This window comes from Acomys russatus, chromosome 28, assembly GCF_903995435.1.
Source record: "Acomys russatus chromosome 28, mAcoRus1.1, whole genome shotgun sequence".
Lineage (NCBI taxonomy): Eukaryota > Metazoa > Chordata > Mammalia > Rodentia > Muridae > Acomys > Acomys russatus.
The window spans coordinates 18393805-18413222 of record NC_067164.1 but is presented as its reverse complement, the minus strand read 5'-3'; the positions used below and the strand labels follow the sequence as shown (position 1 = coordinate 18413222).

General features: G+C 45.0%; 1 protein-coding gene across 1 annotated transcript in view; it reads right to left on the bottom strand.

The window, feature by feature from the left end:
- LOC127210525 (protein Shroom3-like) overlaps positions 1-18221 on the bottom strand; it is a 103814-nt gene extending 85593 nt beyond the window's left edge. The window contains exon 1 of the mRNA XM_051170177.1: positions 18027-18221. Coding sequence (XP_051026134.1) covers positions 18027-18191 — 165 coding nt within the window. The 5' untranslated portion in view covers positions 18192-18221. The remainder of the gene's footprint in view (positions 1-18026) is intronic.
- Between the last annotated feature and the right edge of the window lie 1197 nt (positions 18222-19418).

Sequence of the window (19418 nt, the reverse complement as noted above, 5' to 3'; positions counted from 1 at the left end):
TGATTCTGGGGGAGACTGGCAGCCAGCAGGATTGTGAGTCCGCCCTTAGTGGGCGCTCGCTGTATCAAAGGCAGCACTCCCAGCTAGCTCCCTGCACAGCTCCTGTGGCGTCTCAGGGAAGGGGCAACATTAGCTAGCACTGTTGCTTGCTGGGGGTCTGTCTGTGAAGAAGTTAGAACCAGAAGAATTTGGTCCTTAAGCCTCGTCTGCATCATGACTCGGCATTTGTGAAAAGAAACAGGATGCAAGGCACTGGCTGTGTGACATTGTCCTCCTTTTTTTTTTTTTTTTTTTTTTTTTTTTGCGGGGGGAGGGGGGCCAGGGGAGGGGGCAGGGAGTCCTCCATATAGGGCTCCAACCCCATCCTATTTAGTGAATGAGTCCTGACAGAAGGCTGAATAAAAAGCTCCCCACTCCCCGCTGAAGGGCTGTCACAGCAGCTCAACCTAGGCTCCAGGGGAACCTTGGCAAGCGGAAGAATCCTTTGTCTTCAGACTGTGACAAGATGGGGAAAAATCCCAAGCATTCAGCTGTGTGGCATTGCTCAAGCATGCCTTAATGAGGAAGGTCTAATGAGGAATGCGGTCTTTGAAAACTCTAGCCTTAACACCCTCCCAGCGCATTCTCACTGCACAATACTGCACTGGTTATAATTAAATAGGATCCAAACAGCAACCCAGAGATTAAGTTCCCATTTTACCCAGTTTAACCAGTCACAGATGCTACTCTTCTTTACTGCTTGTGTCCGAAGAGACAACGGTCTGTGACTACAATTAAATGCATAAAGAGAAAACGTTCCCAGTCTTCCTGGATTCTATAGCAGCTACAGGAAGAAGAATAAAAGGCAATTTTTAAACGACCAAATGAGTCACTGCCATGCGAGGTCCTCTCTACCTCCACCTTCTCTCTTGCTGCTGACCTCTGAGTGGACTCCAGAGCTTAACTCAACTTTCACAGGCACTGGACTAAACCCTGCTCTCGAAACTTCCATGGATTGCCAGCAGATACCATTCCTGGATCCCCCTATGAAGTCTTCCCAAATAACTCAAAAGCACCCCCCCCGTCTCATGGCTGGCAAAAATGCTTAGCATTTTAAAAAGGCATATTTAGGAGTGTGGGGGACTGGAGACCAGGACCCCTGTAAAGCCAGAAGCAATCGCATGTGTCGGTAGTCACAGCATTCCTACAGCAAGATGGCAAGTGGAGGCAGAATTTCCCAAAAGTTTCAAGGGCTCTGACCTGGCATATACAGAGGCAAACAACAGAGACCCTGTCTGAAACAAGGTCAGAGACAAGGAATGACAGGCAGCCAAGGTCGCCCTCTGACCTCCACACATGCGTCATGGTGCCCATGAGCATATACTTTCATACATACATACATACATACATACATACAGGATCTTTCATTTTAAAAACAAATAGGGCTATGACACTTCAAAAGTACATTGCAGTGGGCAATTACATGGCATGAGATACTATCTCAGTAAAAAGAAATTACTGTTATCTTTTTAAGTATATGTATGTACATTTGGGAAGGGGAAATAATGAGTGATCGTTAAATACTAAATTTTCCCAAATTTCAAAGGCCATCACTACGTGAGGGAATTGCTGCAGGAAAGGGAGATCATTAAGGTAATCAGAAATTATTGCTTAATATATATGTACAGTGTTAGATACTACAGAAAATAAAACCAAAAAACTCCCCATCTCACCCCCCCCCAAAAAAAGAACCTGGCTTTCACTTTACTTAAAAAAATAAAATAAAATCATAAACCAGATGATGGTGGCACACATCTTTAATCCCAGCACCCAGGAGGCAGAGGCAGGCACGGATCCCTGTGGTTTGAGGTCAGCCTGGTCTACAGTGTGCCAGCCAGGGCTACACAAAGAAACCCTGTCTCTGGCCCCCCTCAAAATATATCATACTATGTGTATTTATTTATTTGTGCACGCATGTTTGTGTGCATGTGCAAGTGCGTGTGCCTGCTTGTGCATGCGGTGTGTTGTATATACATGCCAGCCACAGCTCATGTGTGGAAATCAGAGGCCAGTGGATCTGTTCTCTCCCTCCGCCACACGGGCTCTGAGGATCAACTCATGTCCTTAGGATTGGCCGCTGATTCCTTTACCCACTAAAGCATCTCTCCTGCCCTCGCTTAAATTTTCTATCTAAATCTTTTCTTCATCTAGCGCACGCTATCTCTCTCCTCCCCACCCCTCTGTCTCTGGGAGGGTATTAGGAAACAAATGGATTCAGATTTTATCTTTGCTGATTCCAGAATTATCTAAATGTAATTTTTGCCTTCATTAATTAAAAGTAAAGTTCTTTTGGGCTGGGGATGTAGCTCAGTAATAGAATGCTTGCCTAGCATGTGTGAAGTCTGAGTTTAATTCTCAGCACTGTGTGGATGTCTGTGTGTGGGTTACTGAGGAGGAGGAAGAGGAGGAGGAGGAGAAGGAGGAGGTAAAGAAAAAGAAAATAAAGTTTTTCATCTTATATTAAATTCCTATTAGCATAGGCCTACTCTTAATTTTTTTCCTTTTAGTGGCTAGTTAATTTCTTCTTGTATTTAAAGCATTCCACCTGAGTATGACTTCTATGAGGTAAAATGCACAAATGTAAGGTTATGGTTTATTTTTATTTTGTCTTTTGTTTTTGAGACAGGGTTTTTCTGTGTAGCCTTGGCTGCCCTGGAACTTATTCTGTAGACCAGGGTAGCCTCAAAAACTCAGAGATGTACCTGCCTCTGCCTCCCGAGTGTGGGGACTAAAAGCGAGCGTGGGGATTAAAAGCGTGAGCCATCTCCGCACTGTTTGATTACTTTATTATTGTTAGGATGATAAAATACCTTACAAAAGCACTGAAGGAAGCACAGGTTTACTTTGGCTCATAGTCTGAAGGCTCACAGTGCAGGAGCGTCGGGGGGGGGAGGGGCATTGCTTCTACAGTCAAGAAGCAGGCTTTGGCACTCAGCTCGGTTTCTCCCTTTCCCTTTGTATTAGACCAGGAGCCCAGCCTATGGCTGCTGTCATCCACACATAGAGTGGGGTTTCTTTCCTCAGTTAAACCTCTAAGACAAGCCCAAAGGTGTGTCTCCTAGTTCCTAGTTCAACCAACGTGATCATCATAAATCCAATGACTTCAAACAAACACTCAGATAGCCTATAACAGGAAGGCACAGGATAGCCCCGTCACCTCACCAACCACAATCCCATTGTTCATATTTTTGTCACCAGTGATTGATTTTGCCCATTTAAAAATCCACATAAGGGCTGGAGAGATGGCTCAGCCATTAAAGACTAGGCTTACAATCATAAATATAAAAATCCACATAATTAGAGTTAAGCATACTTCCTTCCATTCGGAGCAAAGCCTTTGGGATGCATCCACTGAACAGACCAACCACATCCTTATGGCCATCTCGAAAAATTAGGCCTCTACCTTTTCTTTTTTGAGAACTTCATTTAGGTCATCTTTCTCTACAATGTTAAATTTCAGTTAACTAAATAAATTTTGAGTGCAGAAGATGGTGGGTAATAATTTACGACTCTTAAATATTTATGACTTCCTTCTTTTGTCTATTTCCTCTAACTTGTAACCAGAATAAAACTTTTCTTTTCTTGCATAAGTCAACGACTTTTTAATTTATTTACAGAGTTGCATAGCTATTGTCACAATCTATTTTCAGAACATAAAATTAGCAGGGCGTGGTGGCGCACGCCTTTAATCCCAGCACTCGGGAGGCAGAGGCAGGCGGATCTCTGTGAGTTCGAGGCCAGCCTGGTCTACAAAGTGAGTCCAGGACAGCCAAGGCTACACAGAGAAACCCTGTCTCCAAAAACCAAAAAAAAAAAAAAAAAAAAAAAAAACATAAAATTATTGATTACCTTCATTTTGAAAAGAACCCTTGGGACTAGGAGTATAGCCCTGGATTCAATTCACAGAATGAGAGAGAGAGAGAGAGAGAGAGAGAGAAAGAAAGAAAGAAACAGCCACCACCTTGTAGGTAGGTCTTCCTATTCTATTCTTACCCCCCCCCCCCAGTCTTAGGCCACCATTGGTTTACTGTGCCTCTTTAGATTTACTGGCCCTCTAATATGACTAATATGATGGGTTGTATGTGTTCTTTTGTGTTGGCGTGTTTCATTAAGCATCAGGTCTTTGAGGTACATCCATATTGTAACCTATTTCACCATTCTCAGTCCCTTTTTCCTCTCAAGTTGTATTCTGTTATGTTTTCTATTACATTTTGTTTATACAGCTAATGGCCATTTGAGCTTCCTACATTTATCAGTTAGTGTGAAATAGTGAGGTCATTGGGTCTACGTCTCAAGAATCCTATTTTTAAATTTACATAGGCGTGAGTATCTGTGTACGTATGTACGTCCATGTGCATGTGGCATGGCGAGAAGTTGTGGTCTTCTGGGTGTGGGGACTAGTAGCTGAACTCTGGTCCTCTGCATGAGCAGCACGTGCTCTTAACTGCTGAGCCATCTCTCCAGCCCTGAAGTTCACACCCTTTGCCTTCTCCTCCCTTTTCCTTAACAGCTCCCTACTACATTTGTGTCTGTGTATGTCTGTGTATGGGTGTGTGCACGTATATGCGCGCATGTATGTGTAAAATCTAGGTTCACATGAAGGTTTTACATTTTATTTTTAGCCGGTACATAAAATATTAAAATTGTACATATGCAGGGCATCATGTGAGATTTCAATATATCTACATACTATAAATAAATAAACGTTTAAATCAGCTTTGACGTGACTGCTTCCCGAAATTTGCCACTTCCTTATGGCAAAAATATCAGGCTCTTTTCTTGCTGTCGTTTGACCCGTGCCCGACACTAACATTTTCCGTATCCCTCCTGCTGTGCAACACAGCACAGCACAATTCCTGCCTCTGTCTCTGCTTTCCTCGCTGCCCATTTCTTCTCTATCAGCAGAGGCCAGCTGGCTCCAACTATGGGCAACTGTTGGTTCCTTCTGCAGGGTAAGGCTACAGCAACTGTTGGAAGTCCCAAGCGAAGAGTAAGGCACTGCGAACAGAGCAGCAGTAGGGAGGGTCAGCTCAGTAGGTTAAGATGAAAGGGGGAAAACATGTGGTCTGTGGTGCAGGGACCTCATTCACTGCAGGGTTCCCAGGCTGGCACATTTTTTACACAGTCGGTAAATAATGGTCTGACTAAACATAGTAGTGGGAGAATGAAATGACTTAGCTTGAAATCTTGGCTCCATCAGGATTTAAGAGAAAGCTCTCTCCTTGTATATAAAAACAAATTGCATTCCAATACAATAATAATATCCTAAGAAAGTCTGACCCACAGATGGAAACCGGTATGCACCTCTCCCTTTCTCCTTCTGACTCCTCTGTTTGAGAAGCCAGGTAGCAACGACGTTCAGTTCCTGGGATCAGAAAGGAACCACATAGCTTGTCCCATTGGAAAGAGTCTAAATAAACTGTTCTTCCAAACGGTCACATCCACTGACTTCCATGGGTAGGAGAGACTATGACAGGAGGCCTTTTGAGAGACTGCCAACAACTTGTGGAGTTGTACACTCGCAGCCAAGGGCTCCACCACGCAACCGTGAATGCAACCCTGAAGAATATGGCTAATTCTTTCAACCTTCTCCTGCTGTCTTATTCTTAGGTCAATAGCCGCCTTCTTTTTGGGCTGGTTGCTCATTAGTGTACACTCAAAAGCAAAAAAAAAATATGAAAAGCAAACAACACATGCCGGCATAAGAGAAAGGGCTGTGCTACTTCCCTGCCTGATTTTTCAATTATTTGTCTCAATACCAACATGCGTATTCATTTCTGGATGCCACCCAGATGCTGGGTCTGAATTCCAGCAGCTCACTTCCCAGTTCCTATGAGACAAGTCTGAAAACTTCAAACTTCCCAGAGAACACACACAACACGACGAACGCTTCAAATCATACCCGTACATATTTACATGTTAAAAGCTTTCACTTCTCAAAGGGAAGAGAGAGGGCAAGAGTACAGCTCAGTGGGAGTGTGTTTACCTAGCATGTGGGAGGCCCTAAGTCCAATGCATGGCTCAGAACAGCATTTAATACCTAAAGTGCTAAAGACTTAGTTCAACTAATTCTACTTCAATCACCTGGCTTCATTGGTTGACGGGTTAGTTTTATTGCTGTCTTTTGGGGGCAATTTAATGTTATTATTATTATTATTATTATTATTATTATTATTATTATTATTATTATTATTTAATAAAGCGGGGCATGGTGGCTCACAGGTATAATCCCAGCACTCAGGGAGGCAGAGGCAGAGGCAGGTGGATCTCTGTGAGTCTAAGGCCAACCTAGTGGTCTACAAACTGAGTCCATGACAGCCAAGGCTACATAGAGAAATCCTGTCTCAAGCAAAACAAAACAAAAGATTTATTTATGTCTATGTATGCCTGTGTGCTTGCATGAGTTTCTGTGTATCGCATCTGTGCAAGTACCTGTGGAGGCCAGAAGAGGGTGACACACCCTGAAGTTGAGCTATAGCAGTTGTGAGCTGCCTGCCATGGATGCTGAGAACAGGGCCTCTGAAAGAGGGGTGTGCACTCTTAGCCACTGAGCCACCTCCCCAGCCCCTCCATTTTCTCAAAACACTTTCTCTCTAGCTTAGCAACTTCCAAGCATTGCTTGATTTTTTTTTTTTTTTTAGGGAGGATATTAAGTTTATTTTTAATTAATTTATTTGTATTGGTGCAATGTGTGCGCAGTTGGGGGAATGGGATACACACTCACATGCGCTCATGGAGGCATAGGAGAGCCAAGGTCTTAACTCTCCTGATTATTCTCCCTTCACCTTCTTTTCTTGAGATAGAGAGGGCATCTCACTGACGCTGGGGCTAGACTGGTGGCCAGCAAGTCCTTGAGATCCTTGTGTCTCTGCCTTTACCGTGCTGGAGTTAAAAGTCTGTGGAGACATGCTCAGCTTTGTATATGGTGCCAGGCTGCCAAGGTAGCAAAGCATCATGGGAAGACGGGAAAGAAATGTCATTTCCATTCTGCAGGTCAGACACGCCGACTTCGTTTTCGTGGGAAAAGTCACTAGAAGAGGGAGCACAGCACTTGATTTATCTGAGACTCTGCATCATTTTGCTGTACTGCAAAGTGCCTGGGAGATCAGAGCACGCGGGAGATGGATGGACTCCTGGGATGCTCGGAGAACAACTCCGCAGCCCTCTGGGTAAGATGCTCGCTGTCTGGAACCACATCAAAGGCCTCGATGTGGAAGACTCTGTCTGTGGGCTAGGCGGATCCAGGATGGCCTTTGAGGTTTTGTGCGGTTTTCAAAGATTGATAGAAAATCTCTCATTGTGTGTCTCCAATTGCACTGTGGGCTCACTGAAATGAGGTGAATATTTCTTCAGTTGAATTGGGCTCTCCGTGTGGGAGGGAAAGCTTCGGGGGATGTATTAGCAAAGCAGGCAGTGTCCTCACCGAGGCCCAGCTCCTCTTGGCATTTAGGACCCGCATGGTGTTTCTCTATCCAACAACAGCGAAAGGATCACAGCCTTCACCGGTTTCTCAAAACATGTTACACTTTAACCAAAGCTTGGGTAACCCATGAAAAGTTAAATAAAGCATGTGTTTCCCTGTTTTGACTAATTTAATTGAATCTAAGAGACATTTGCTCAACACTTCATATGTGTAAGATATATATAAAAGCAGGGCTTACAAGCACAAGCAAAACCCACGAGACCTCAAGGAGACCACAGTTTTCCACAGGAGGATATATATATGTATACACACACACACACACACGTATACATATATATTATTTTCCCAGGCACAAATGTATTCATTTATTTATTTTTAATTTTTGATTTTCAGAGATGGGGTCTCATGTAACTCAGGTTGTCCTCAAACTCACTATGTAGGCAAGGAAGCCTTTGAACCCCCGATCACCCTGCCTCTGCTTCCTGAGTGTTAAGATTACAGGTGTCCACCACCATGCCTAGTTTTTGCAGTGTTTGAACCCAGGACTTCCTGCATCCTAGGGAAACACTCAGCCAGTTGAGCTATATATGTCCCTGGCCTTCAAGGGCTTTCTAAAATCTGTTCACACACTACCATAGATATCCTAAGAAAATATTTTTTGAGATACTATGTACCTCAGGTTGGCCTTGAACTCACTATGCAGCCAAAGCTGATCCCTCTACTTCCTGATCCCTCTACTTCCCAAGCACTATAATTACCGCCGCGTGTCACCCCACCCAGATCGGTGTTATAATCTGCTTTATATTAATCATCTCCTCATGCTCCTCATTAGCATATTTTCATAATTGCTGTGCATAATTTCAGCACTATGGATAGCAGGAAAGAAAGACAGGAGCGGAGGGAGAATGCAAGAGGAGAAAGCTGAAAGATCCTGACCTTCTAGAAGTCTAAAAGGGCCTACGGTTCACACAAAAGCAAAAATGGCCCCAGCAGAAAGCAATGACTGTCTCACTAACTTAGCCACATACACACACACACACACACACACACAGACACACAACACAGACATACACATACGCACAACACAGACACACACACAAACAGACACTTTGTCAGCTAAAACAGAAAGCACCTTGGCAAATACATGCACTCTTTGTGATTCAGGGTTTTTTTGTTTTTGTTTTTTTCTCCTCAGTATAATACGGAAGTTGGGTCACATGACTACTGTGCTTCTTTACAGCTCTGAAATCCTATAAGCCACTTAAACTGAGAAATTGCTCTGTGTGAAGTGAGAGGTTATTTTTTGCCAGAAAAGGCAGGGTTTACAAGCACAACTAAAATCCACGAGGCCTTAAGGAGACCGTAGGTCGTCCACAGGAGGCTAACAGCAAAGGACTGTTTCATTAGAAGACAAGGTGAGGAAAATGTTGGCAAAAGGAGGCAGAGCAAAAGCAAGAGAGGTAGAAGCAGAGCAAGGAGGGGAACACATCTATTCACAAACAGCAGAGAGGTGTGATCACCAAGGACACAACGTGGGTGTCAAAGGACAAAGAAGGAAAACTAAGGAGCGAAATTGAGAAAGTCTGGTCATTTGGAATCATTGCCATTGAAATAAGCCTGGTGGCACACTTCTGTAAGTCCAGCTCCTGGGAGGCTGAGGCAGGAGGAGAGCTGCGTAATGGACACATACTTGTGATACTAGCACTCGATAGAGGCAGAAGGATTAAGAGTTCACGGACAGCCTTGGTTCCAGCCCTTCTCTCAAATAAAGAAAAAGAAGAGGAGGAGAAAGAGGAAGAGGAGGAGGAGAAGGACCATGACCAGGAGCAGGAGGTGCAGGAGAAGGACCATGACCAGAAGCAGGAGGAGGAGGAGAAGGAGGAGGAGGAGCACCATGACCAAGAGGAGGAGCAGGAGGAGGAGGAGAAGGAGGAGGAGGAGCACCATGACCAAGAGGAGGAGCAGGAGGAGGACTATGACCAGGAGCAGGAGGAGGAGCAGGAGGAGGAGGAGCACCATGACCAAGAAGAGGAGCAGGAGGAGGACTATGACCAGGTGCAGGAGGAGGAAGAGAAGGAGGAGGAGGAGGACCATGACCAAGAGGAGGAGGAGGACCATGACCAGGAGCAGGAGGACCATGACCAGGAGGAGGAGGAGCGAGCTCAAGCTGATATAACCTTGGAAGACGACAAAAAAAAAAAAAAAAAAAAAAAAAAAAAAAAAAAAGATGGCTTCAGTGAGCTAATTTAACCAGCCCAGAGTTAGAAGGAAATGCTTAAAATTCATTTCAAATTGAACACAGGGGTTACCTCTCAGATATTTTGCATATTATAGTATATATTTACAACTCATAACAGTAGCAAAACTATAGTAATGATAAGTCTTTCCAATGGGGGTGAGGCTCAGAGGGATAGTAACATCTCACCCTGGTCTGAGTGCAAAGGTTGACAATGTGTGTAAAAGCCAGCAACCCCAGGGGTCCTCTTGAGTGACTGCAGCCTGAGACTGCTCCCCCTACAGAGAGCTGCTAACCAGACTAGCTGACCCCTCCCTGCCATGCTGTACATTATAAACATGCAGAGGCTCCCTCACAGAGAGCATAGCCCACCCAACCCCAGCTTTTCTGCACGTGTGTCTGTCATTTCTACATTCCCTCAACATGGCAGTGAGGTTGCCGAGACCATGCTTCCTCATTGGGACATTATATATAGGGAGATCCAAATGTATGCTTCCCTGGCCCCTTTAAGGCGAGAGCTGCTTCTTTTGACAACACCAGCTGTGGAAGCTTCCAAGAGTTACTTAGACTGTTAGTTCACAGGCGATTCCACTAGCTCGTCTTTCAGGAACCTAGCAACCGCTGATGTATCACCTGCCACCGCTGCCAGGTGTGCCGCCAACCAGATTAAAAAGTGCTCTCTCTCTCTCTCTCTCTCTCTCTCTCTCTCTCTCTCTCTCTCTCTCTCTCTCTCTCTCTTTCCCCTTCTCTGCCCTCATGATTCTATCCCAGTCTGTCTGCCTGCTTGTCCACAAGTGCAATTCTCCCCCGGCTCTAATTCCTCCCCTCAAATAAACATCCTTCCTTTATACCATATATGTTGAGTTGCCACCTTCATTTCTATATTATGACAGTGTCCCCATTCTGCATGGACATCACTGGGCATACTAGGATGCCTTTCCTCGTGGAGTTATAGGACATGTGTAGATGTCTTGGAATCGATCCTTGAGCACGGTAACCTCTTGGCATCACCGGCAGTGCCTGCTTGCTGTAATTGTGTTCACTAGTTAGCTACGAGCCCTGGGAGTAGGTGCACCCCTACAGCAGGTGCACCTCTGTCTGCAGCTGGGTGGAACTGCTTTTCCCAGCTCCTGCGCTGAGCAAATGACTCATAATCAAATCAGGCTGCCAACTTCCTGAACTGTTGAATTGTCTGAGCATCCACTTACAACCACCATTTTTTTTTTAAAGGTACTCTTTCTATTTGAAGCTCACAGATTACAGAAGTTCATTTCTCGACCCCACCTTTCCTTTTCAAGGACATTAAATCGTAAAGAAAGCAATTAGAAAATAATCTTTTTATTGCCACCCCTTTGTAGCTCCCCTCCCCCCCGCGTTCATTTGCCTGTCTGGTTTTGTACCAAAAGAAAATTGATACTTCATGCATTATACGGCCATCTACAACCTGGATGCTTATAACTGTGTGCATAATGCGTACGTGCATTTCCTAAGACTCAGGATTCACTGCGTCTTCCCTTCCCCTGCAATAGGGAACCACCCTACCTTTGGAGAATAGGGGATCTGCCCAGTAGTGCATGAGGCCCTTGTGCACTTCTCTCATTGGCTCAGCAAGAGGACCTGAAAGTCAATCTCAGCTGCTACGGTTCACTCTAGACCAGTGGTTCTCAACCTGTGGGTTGTGACCCTGCGATAGGGGGTCAGATGATCCTTTCTCAGGGGTCACACGTCAGATGTCCTGCATATCAGATATTTGCTTTACAATTCACAACAGTAGCCAAATTACAGCTACGGAGTAGTAATAGAATAACTTTATGGTTGGGGAGTCACCACAACATGAGGAACTGTATTAAAGGGTCACAGCATTAGGAAAGTTGAAAGCCACTGCCCTAGACTCTTCCCTGGTTCTGCCTTCATCCTATAAACTTTCATTAATGTTTACAAGGCTTTGTAACCCCTGGATCTTATGATTCTGTTAGGCTATATGGCAAAGGAAGAACCAAATGGAATTAAAGTTATTAATCAGCTAGTTTTAAAAAATATATATTTTATTAATTTATTCATATTACATCTCAATTTTTATCCTATCCCTTGTATCCTCCCATTCTTCCCTCCTTCTCATTTTCCCCTTACTCCCCTCCCCTATGACTGTGCCTGAGACTTGATACCCTATGAGCAAATACAAGGGGAGGAGGTCCTCCTTAATTGCCTAGTTTTAAAACAAGCATTACAGGCTGTAGAGATGGCTCAGTGGTTAAGAGCACTGGCTGCTCATCCAGAGGTCCTGAGTTCAATTCCCAGCAACCACATGGTGGCTCACAACCATCTATAAGAGAATCTGATGCCCTCTTTTGTCTGATGCTCCCTTCTGTCATACAGGCATACATGCAATACAGTGCTTATATACCTAAATAAATAAAATTTAAAGTACCAAGCACATTACTGTAGTGGATGTAAACATATTTTTGTTTTGATCCCAAGTGTGGTATGTGAAACAGGCTTATGTGAGGGTATGTGGTGTTTGTCCACTGGAAACAGACTTGGAACCACTTTCTGCTTGGTCTTTGCCAGCTGAAAAACATGCTAGTACAGACTCTGAGAAGCGATACCGTATTTTTCAGACTATAAGACACACCCAGTTTTTAGAGCAGTAAAACAAGAAAAACAGTAAAAACAGCAATCGAACCATAAGGGGACCATAATTCCCCCCTCCCCTCCACTTTTGGGAGGAAAGTGCATCTTATGGTCCGAAAAACATGTATGTATGTGTGTATATATATATGGCTAAAACAGGAAGCTGGGCTTTTTGGTCTTGGCATCATTTCCTATTGTTTAGCTGTTCATCGCTTTGCTTTAAGATGCTCCTAGAGAGAACCGCTCCAGAGAACGCTTCGAGGTTCTGGGTTCTGACTGCTGCTCTGGGTTCCAGCTACTGCGGTTGCAGTCACCTTTGCTGAGTTGCTGGTTGGCTGTTTAATGAACCTGCTGGAATCCTGCCAACTACCAAGAGTGGAATTGCTCTCAGGAACTGATTCTAAGAAGGTCTACTTCTCCTGTTCCCATTAACCTCTTTTCCCTCCTGTCTATGATAGGTAGGTTGGAAGGGACGTATAAACACTAAAGAACTCCAAATAAAGAAGATTTTTAAAAGTTCAAAGCCTACACACTACCTTAGTAGGTTCAATGCAATCATAAGTGTCTTTAGAAATTGACAACAGGGTTGGGGCTAGAAGCACTAACCTGGCATGCATGATGCTAAGCTCAATTCCCAGAACTATAAGCCAAGTTAAGTAGCAAAGCAGAGGGGAGGCAGAATTGGAGGCTGGGCTGATAAATGAGACTTAGGCTGCTATAGTTGGCTTTGAAGAAAAAAGGGCATCTGGGTTCAGGGAATGTGAACCTCTAGAACTTCCAGCCTCCAGAACTGAAAGATAGAGGAAAGAGATTCTCTGCTGGAGCCCCAGAGGGAGTCTGGCCCTACAGACACTTTGATGTTAGCCCAGTGAAACTTCCTGCCTACGGAAGGATAGGTTGGCAAGCTTGCATTGTGTTAAGCCACCTAAGGTGGAGCAACTTGTTATACCAGCAATAAGAAACGGATACTAGCTGGGCGTGGTGGCCCATGCCTTTAATCCCAGCACTCAGGAGGCAAAGGTAGGCAGATCACTGTAAGTTCGAGGCCAGCCTGGTCTACAAAGCGAGTCCAGGACAGCCAAGGCTAACACAGAGAGACCCTGTCTCAAAAAACTCAAAAAAAAAAAAAAAAAAAAAAAAAAAAACCCAAAAACAAAAACAAAAAAGAAACGATACATACCTAAACTCTGGGAATCTGTCTAGCTTTCTCCATCTCATGGGAACCCTGCTTCCCAGCTTAAACGCCCCACTGCCCAACTTTGCCTTTTGCTAGTTGACTTGATCAAAGCTATTAAATGCTCACTGTGTCAGGGATCATTTAAGAGTCACATATAGCCATGCCATTTCGTTTACTCAACATTTATTTTCAAACAGAGGCAAAGAACCTTGACTTCTAGAAAGGTTAGACCCCCCTCTATTACAGGCTCTGGGTTAGACATGGCAAAACGAAAGATGCTCCCTGTCCTGGACAAGTTAATGAGCATGAATAAAACATCATGATTCACTGGGCGCAGTGGTGTGCACCTGTGATACCAGCAAGTGGGAGGCAGAGGTAGGCAGATCTTTGCGAATTCAAGGCCAGCTTGGTCTACAAAGCAAGTCTAGGACAGTCAGGGCTGTTATACCTGTCTCAGAAAAAAAAAAAAGTCATCACGATTCAGTGATATGAATACATGGTATATAGAAGCGAGACCAAGTCACTCAGCTGAGGGACATCAGGGAAATCTGAGGGAGGCGGATGAGCAGGGCTTTGCTTGCCACACAAGATGTTCAAAAGCCTTGGTGCGAGGTGACACTTCAAATGTCATTAGTGGAAATGAGGGTCAGAGTTTTAAGTCTGATTTCATTTTTGTTGCCTTTCATTGAAATAGAAATGGGACTGCTGTTGGCTATCACAGTGGACAAAGCAGACTGACCTAGATTATACTTCTGTAAATTCTCCTTCCCTCCTGCCTGATTCATTCTTTCTTTTCTTTCTTTTTTAATGTATTTTTACCTTTATTTTTATGTGCATTGGTATTTTGCCTGCATGTATGTCTATGTGAGGGTGTTAAATCTTGGAGTTACAGATAGTTATGAGCTGCCATGTGGGTGCTGGGATTTGAACCCGGCCTGTCTGGAAAAGCAGTCAGTGCCCTTAACCGATGAGCCATCTCTCCAGTTCCTCCTGTCTGATTCTTTTTTTTTTTTTTTAAACTTATTTACTTATTTTACATATATGAGTGTTCTATCTGCATGTACACCTGGGTGCTAGAAGACGACATCGGATCCCAGTATAGACGGTTGTGAGCCACCACATGGTTGCTGGGAATTGAACTCAAGAACCTCTGGAAAAGCCGAGTCAGTGCTTCTAACCACTGAGTCTTCTCTTACTTAGCTCCTCCTGCCTGATTCTTTGTTGTTGTTGTTGTTGTTTTGTTTTTGTTTTTTGAGACAGGGTCTCTCTGTGTGGCCATGGCTGTCCTGGACTCGCTTTGTAGACCAGGTTGGCCTTGAACTCACAGCGATCCTCCTGCCTCTGCCTCCTGAGTGCTGGGATTAAAGACGTGCGCCACCACGCCCGGCATTCCTGCCTGATTCTTAATGGCTGGAAAACGGAAAACAGATATGGTAACAAGTCACTGTGATCATGCCAATAGGACATTACTCTGGGATGGAGGAAGGAAAGTGGAGGGAACTCATATCTGGCAATATATAAGAGCCACTTTCCAGTTCAGCTCACGTTCAGCCTACCATGTGGGAGAAACGTAAATGTTGCCATTGTTCAAACAGATGCAGACAAGCTCCCTCCTATTCCTATTCCCGCTGGAATGTGAACTGTCCCCACGCGGTGCTGTGCTTGAATACTTGGTTCTTGGCTGTTTTGAGATGTTATAGAACCTTCAGGACTGTGGCTTAGCTAGAAGAGGCCTTGACACTGAAACCAGCTCCTGGTTGTCTGTCTTCCTGGTCTGTTGAGATGGGAACAAGGCTGTGCTGCCCATCAGTGCCACCAGAGAGGGAGTCTCCCCTAGCCATGCTGCCTCCTTTCACTAGGTGGACTGTATTTCTGAAGCTGCACAGAAAAAAAAAAAAAAAAAAAAAAAAAGTCCTTCCCTGACATCGCCAAGAAAAAGGATTAAAATATCAAACACGAGAGTCTCCTAGGATAATGAAGAGCAGCAGCCATAATCTTTATCAAGATTTTAAAAGTCTTTCTCTGTAGCAGACATTCCACTGCATTCGCGGTCACATTTAATCGCTGCAGAGTTCACTGATGTAGAGTATTATGCTCACATCCCGCAGACACCAGCAGGTTCCAAGGACTCAGGAGAAGCAGGATTAGACACTCCAGGAGCCACCAGCATTCTCATGAATACATGCACAGATTTTATTATTAAAAGAGGGGGAAGGCTGTGCAATCAGTTTTCAAATGCAATCACTCTTTCAAATACATTTGCTACAAGCATTCTTAGTTGTTTACCCAACAGTTAAGTGTTTCAATCATAGAAAGAACCACAATTTCCGCTCCCTCCACCCCAAATAGTAGCAAAGTATCCTTGACTTCTAGAAGGGTGGGACCCTACTCTGGATTCATGAGAGAAACCCTAGCCAGTCTAAACCAGTCACGGCCATTAATTTCCCTTTGCTACCTACAGGAAAGCTATGTGGTGTGCAGTGCTGGCCAGTGAGAAAGAAGCAGAAGTCTGATGAGAAAGCAGAACCCTTCCAACCTGCCTGGAATGAGGATGCAATACTGGAAGCCCAGCACACACCCTGGCACCATGAGGACAGAGGACCAGATGGAAGAACAGCAAGTGAAAGATCTAAGTGCAATTCTTGACTCGATTAAGCTGTTGCCCTGCCCAACAGCTGACCACTATCTATATTTCTTTTGTTTTTTTAAAATTAATTTATTTATTTATTCATTCATATTACATCTCAATTGTTATCCCATCCCTTCTATCCTCCCATTCCTCCCTCCCTCCCACTTTCACCCTATTCCCCTCTCCTATGACTGTGACTGAGGGGTACCTCCTCCCCCTGTATATGATCACAGGGTATAAAGTCTCTTCTTGGTAGCCTGCTACCCTTCCTCTGAGTGCCACTGGGCCTCTCCATCAAGGGGATGTAGTCAAAAGCTTGAGAAAAACAAGCTTGAGAAAAACAAGTTTACTGAGGGCTGTGGGAATGAGGCTAAAGTTTTTCAATAAGTGAAATCTTTCCTAACAGATACCAATACACGTATCTTCTGTTTTCCTTAGGAAAGCACACAGCCTGCAGGATGTCCGGGGTTGGGGTGGGGGACAAAACTGCTGTCACTCCAACTCCTCCTGGTTTATCCACATTAAGATTTCTCAGCCGAGCTGGGCGTGGTGGCGCACGCCTTTAATCCTAGCACTCAAGAGGCAGAGGCAGGCGGATCACTGTGAGTTCGAGGCCAGCCTGGTCTACAAAGGGAGTCCAGGACAGCCAAGGCTACACAGAGAGACCCTGTCTCGAAAAGCCAAAAAAAAAAAAAAAAAAAAGATTACTTAGCCGGGCAGTGGTGGCGCACGCCTTTAATCCCAGCACTTGGGAGGCAGAGGCAGGCAGATCACTGTGAGTTCAAGGCCAGCCTGGTCTACAAAAATGAGTCCAGGACAGTCAAGGCTACACAGAGAAACCCTGTCTCGAAAAACCAACCAAACAAACAAAAACACAAAACAAAACAAAAACAAAAGATTACTCCGGTGTTCCTCAAACCACACGCTGGGGGGCCGAGGGGGTGTGAAAAGCAACCTTACCAGATAACAGAGTTCAAATTCAACACACAGCATTTCTCCTTCCACCCTCAAACTCAAAAGAATTCCTCCCTCAATTACAAATGTTTCCTTGGGGATGTAATTGCCTGGAAGCCCTTAAATATCCTATTGCCCTCAACTGTTACTAATCTGGAATTTCCAAAGAAATATTATAAGAAGTAATATGAAAGTCTGAAATTTCAGAAAAAAAGTAAGAAAACTAACTCCTAAAAACCCAATAAGATCAATGAAGATTGAGCCCCACAGCAGGGTCACTTGGTTTCAAAATCAGAGGGGCAGAAGGGGGGTTTTGTCCATACTAAAAGGCACTCACAATTCCTTCTGTGTATAAAGCAACCAGTTCTCTAAAAATCATTTGTGTGTTTGCTTGGTTTTTGAGACAGAGTCTTGCTAACTTGCTCTGGGCTGAAAACCTTGCTTCTGTGTCCCCCTGCTGGGTTTAGTGGCATGCACCACAACACGTGGGTTAATGATCTAAAATTAAAATACTTTTAAAGCTGGGTATTCTCGGTTAAAGGATGAGATTTTTTTTTTTTTCTGGCCATGTACTATGCCACAACCTTTTGATGCTGCTGATTTTTAATCTGATTTATAACGGAAGGCTCGTATAGGGACTGATCTTGCATTTCATACACAAAAAGGAGATTAGCTATCAAATGAGCATTTTTTTTCCCCTGGGGATTTCACAGAATAAATGAACTAGACACACTTCTCTTCCAAATCCCAAACTATCCAAAAAGATTTCCAGACAGTCAGGAAGTGGTGAGTGGAATTCAGACAATGCCCAGGAAGCTCCCCCGTCGCCCCCCCCCCCCGCCCAACACCGGTTTTTGACAATTCTGACACAGTTTTAAAAGTTGCAAACAAAACACAAGTTGTTTGAAGACAGACGACACTGAGAGCAGCAACTTACCTTGGAAATGATTAGCGGTTCTCCATGCTCCAGGCCACCTTTCAGGGTGAAGCCCCAGGGAGCCCCTCCCTCCAGGAGCGCTTCCAGATAAACGAACCTCTCCTTGGGGGTCCTGCTGGAGTTTGGCGGGGCGCTAGGCTCCTCCAAGTTCTCGGGGGTCCTCATCACGCCCGACACATGGTCAAGTCGGCTTCCGTTTAATGGAGGCGAACAGAGCTAAACCATCCAGCAAACTACCCGCGGGCGAAGAGAAACGCATTCAGCCGGGGCGGCGTGGCTCGCGGCACCCCAAGGATGCGAACCGAGGATCCGGCTGTCCGCTCTTCTCCCGGTAGACCCACGGGAATTAGGTGCTGTCGCGGAAGTCCTCAGTGGGGTCTGCTCACAGCGTTCGCTCGGATGTCCTCCAGGGTCATCAGAGACTACTTTGGTTCACACACGCGCCAGAGCCTTGTCTTTTTTTTTTTTTCAAACTTAGAAAAGTAAAAAGCCTTTCAATCTCGCCTAGGAAGAAAGCGGCGGAACTGCAAAGGGATACCTCCTTTTTGATTGATCACCAACCCTTTCTCCCTCAGCGAGTGAAATTTACCATGACAATAGCCTCCGCCCTCCGCAGAAACAGCCTTCAAAGAAAGCCGGCGCTAGCGTTGCTCTTGTTGCCTTCGGAATTTCGATCCTGTTCCCGGTGGTCCGAGAGGCTGTGCGGAAACTTTGGACTCATGTTTGTCAAGTTTTAAGTTCATCGTTTGCTTCTGGGCTTAGGGGAGGTTTGCAAGAGGAAAGACCGGGGTTGGAGGGCGTAAATTCTTAGTGTATGGGGGAAGGGCACCCCCAAATCTCAGCGAGGCAATGCATTTCTTTTCTTGGGCATTTTCAGCGATGGTGGGTCCCTCTGCAGCTGCCCGGAGTGAGAGTGAGGGCGGCCGAGGCCAGCAGCAGAGTGAACTTGCGGCAACACGGAGCGCTCTCAGAAGAATTCAGCCACAAAGACCTGGCAATCAGAGCCGGTCTAGAGTCGGTAACACCGAGGTATCTGAAAATACGGTGCAGGTGGCCAGAAATAGTTACCAGAAGAGCCCCGCCTCCTACTAATTAAAGCAGAACTTCGGGCAGGCGTTGGTATTTTGAAAATCCCTCCCAGCACTTCAGCTAAGTCTGAGAAGCTGTGCCTAAGCGGTTTGGGTGAACATTCAAGTGTTAAGGGCTTTATTGATTTCTTTAAAAGAAAATACCACATGCCACATGGGCTTGGCCTCTCCAGTCCAATGGCCCCGCTATGCAAACCGAGGAAGGCTTTTTCTGACTTTAATTGTGGTCTACCCCAGTTATCCACTGTGAATATTAGGCACTCGTGGCTGATTGTTACTCCGACTTCGAGGTTTGTAATAACCC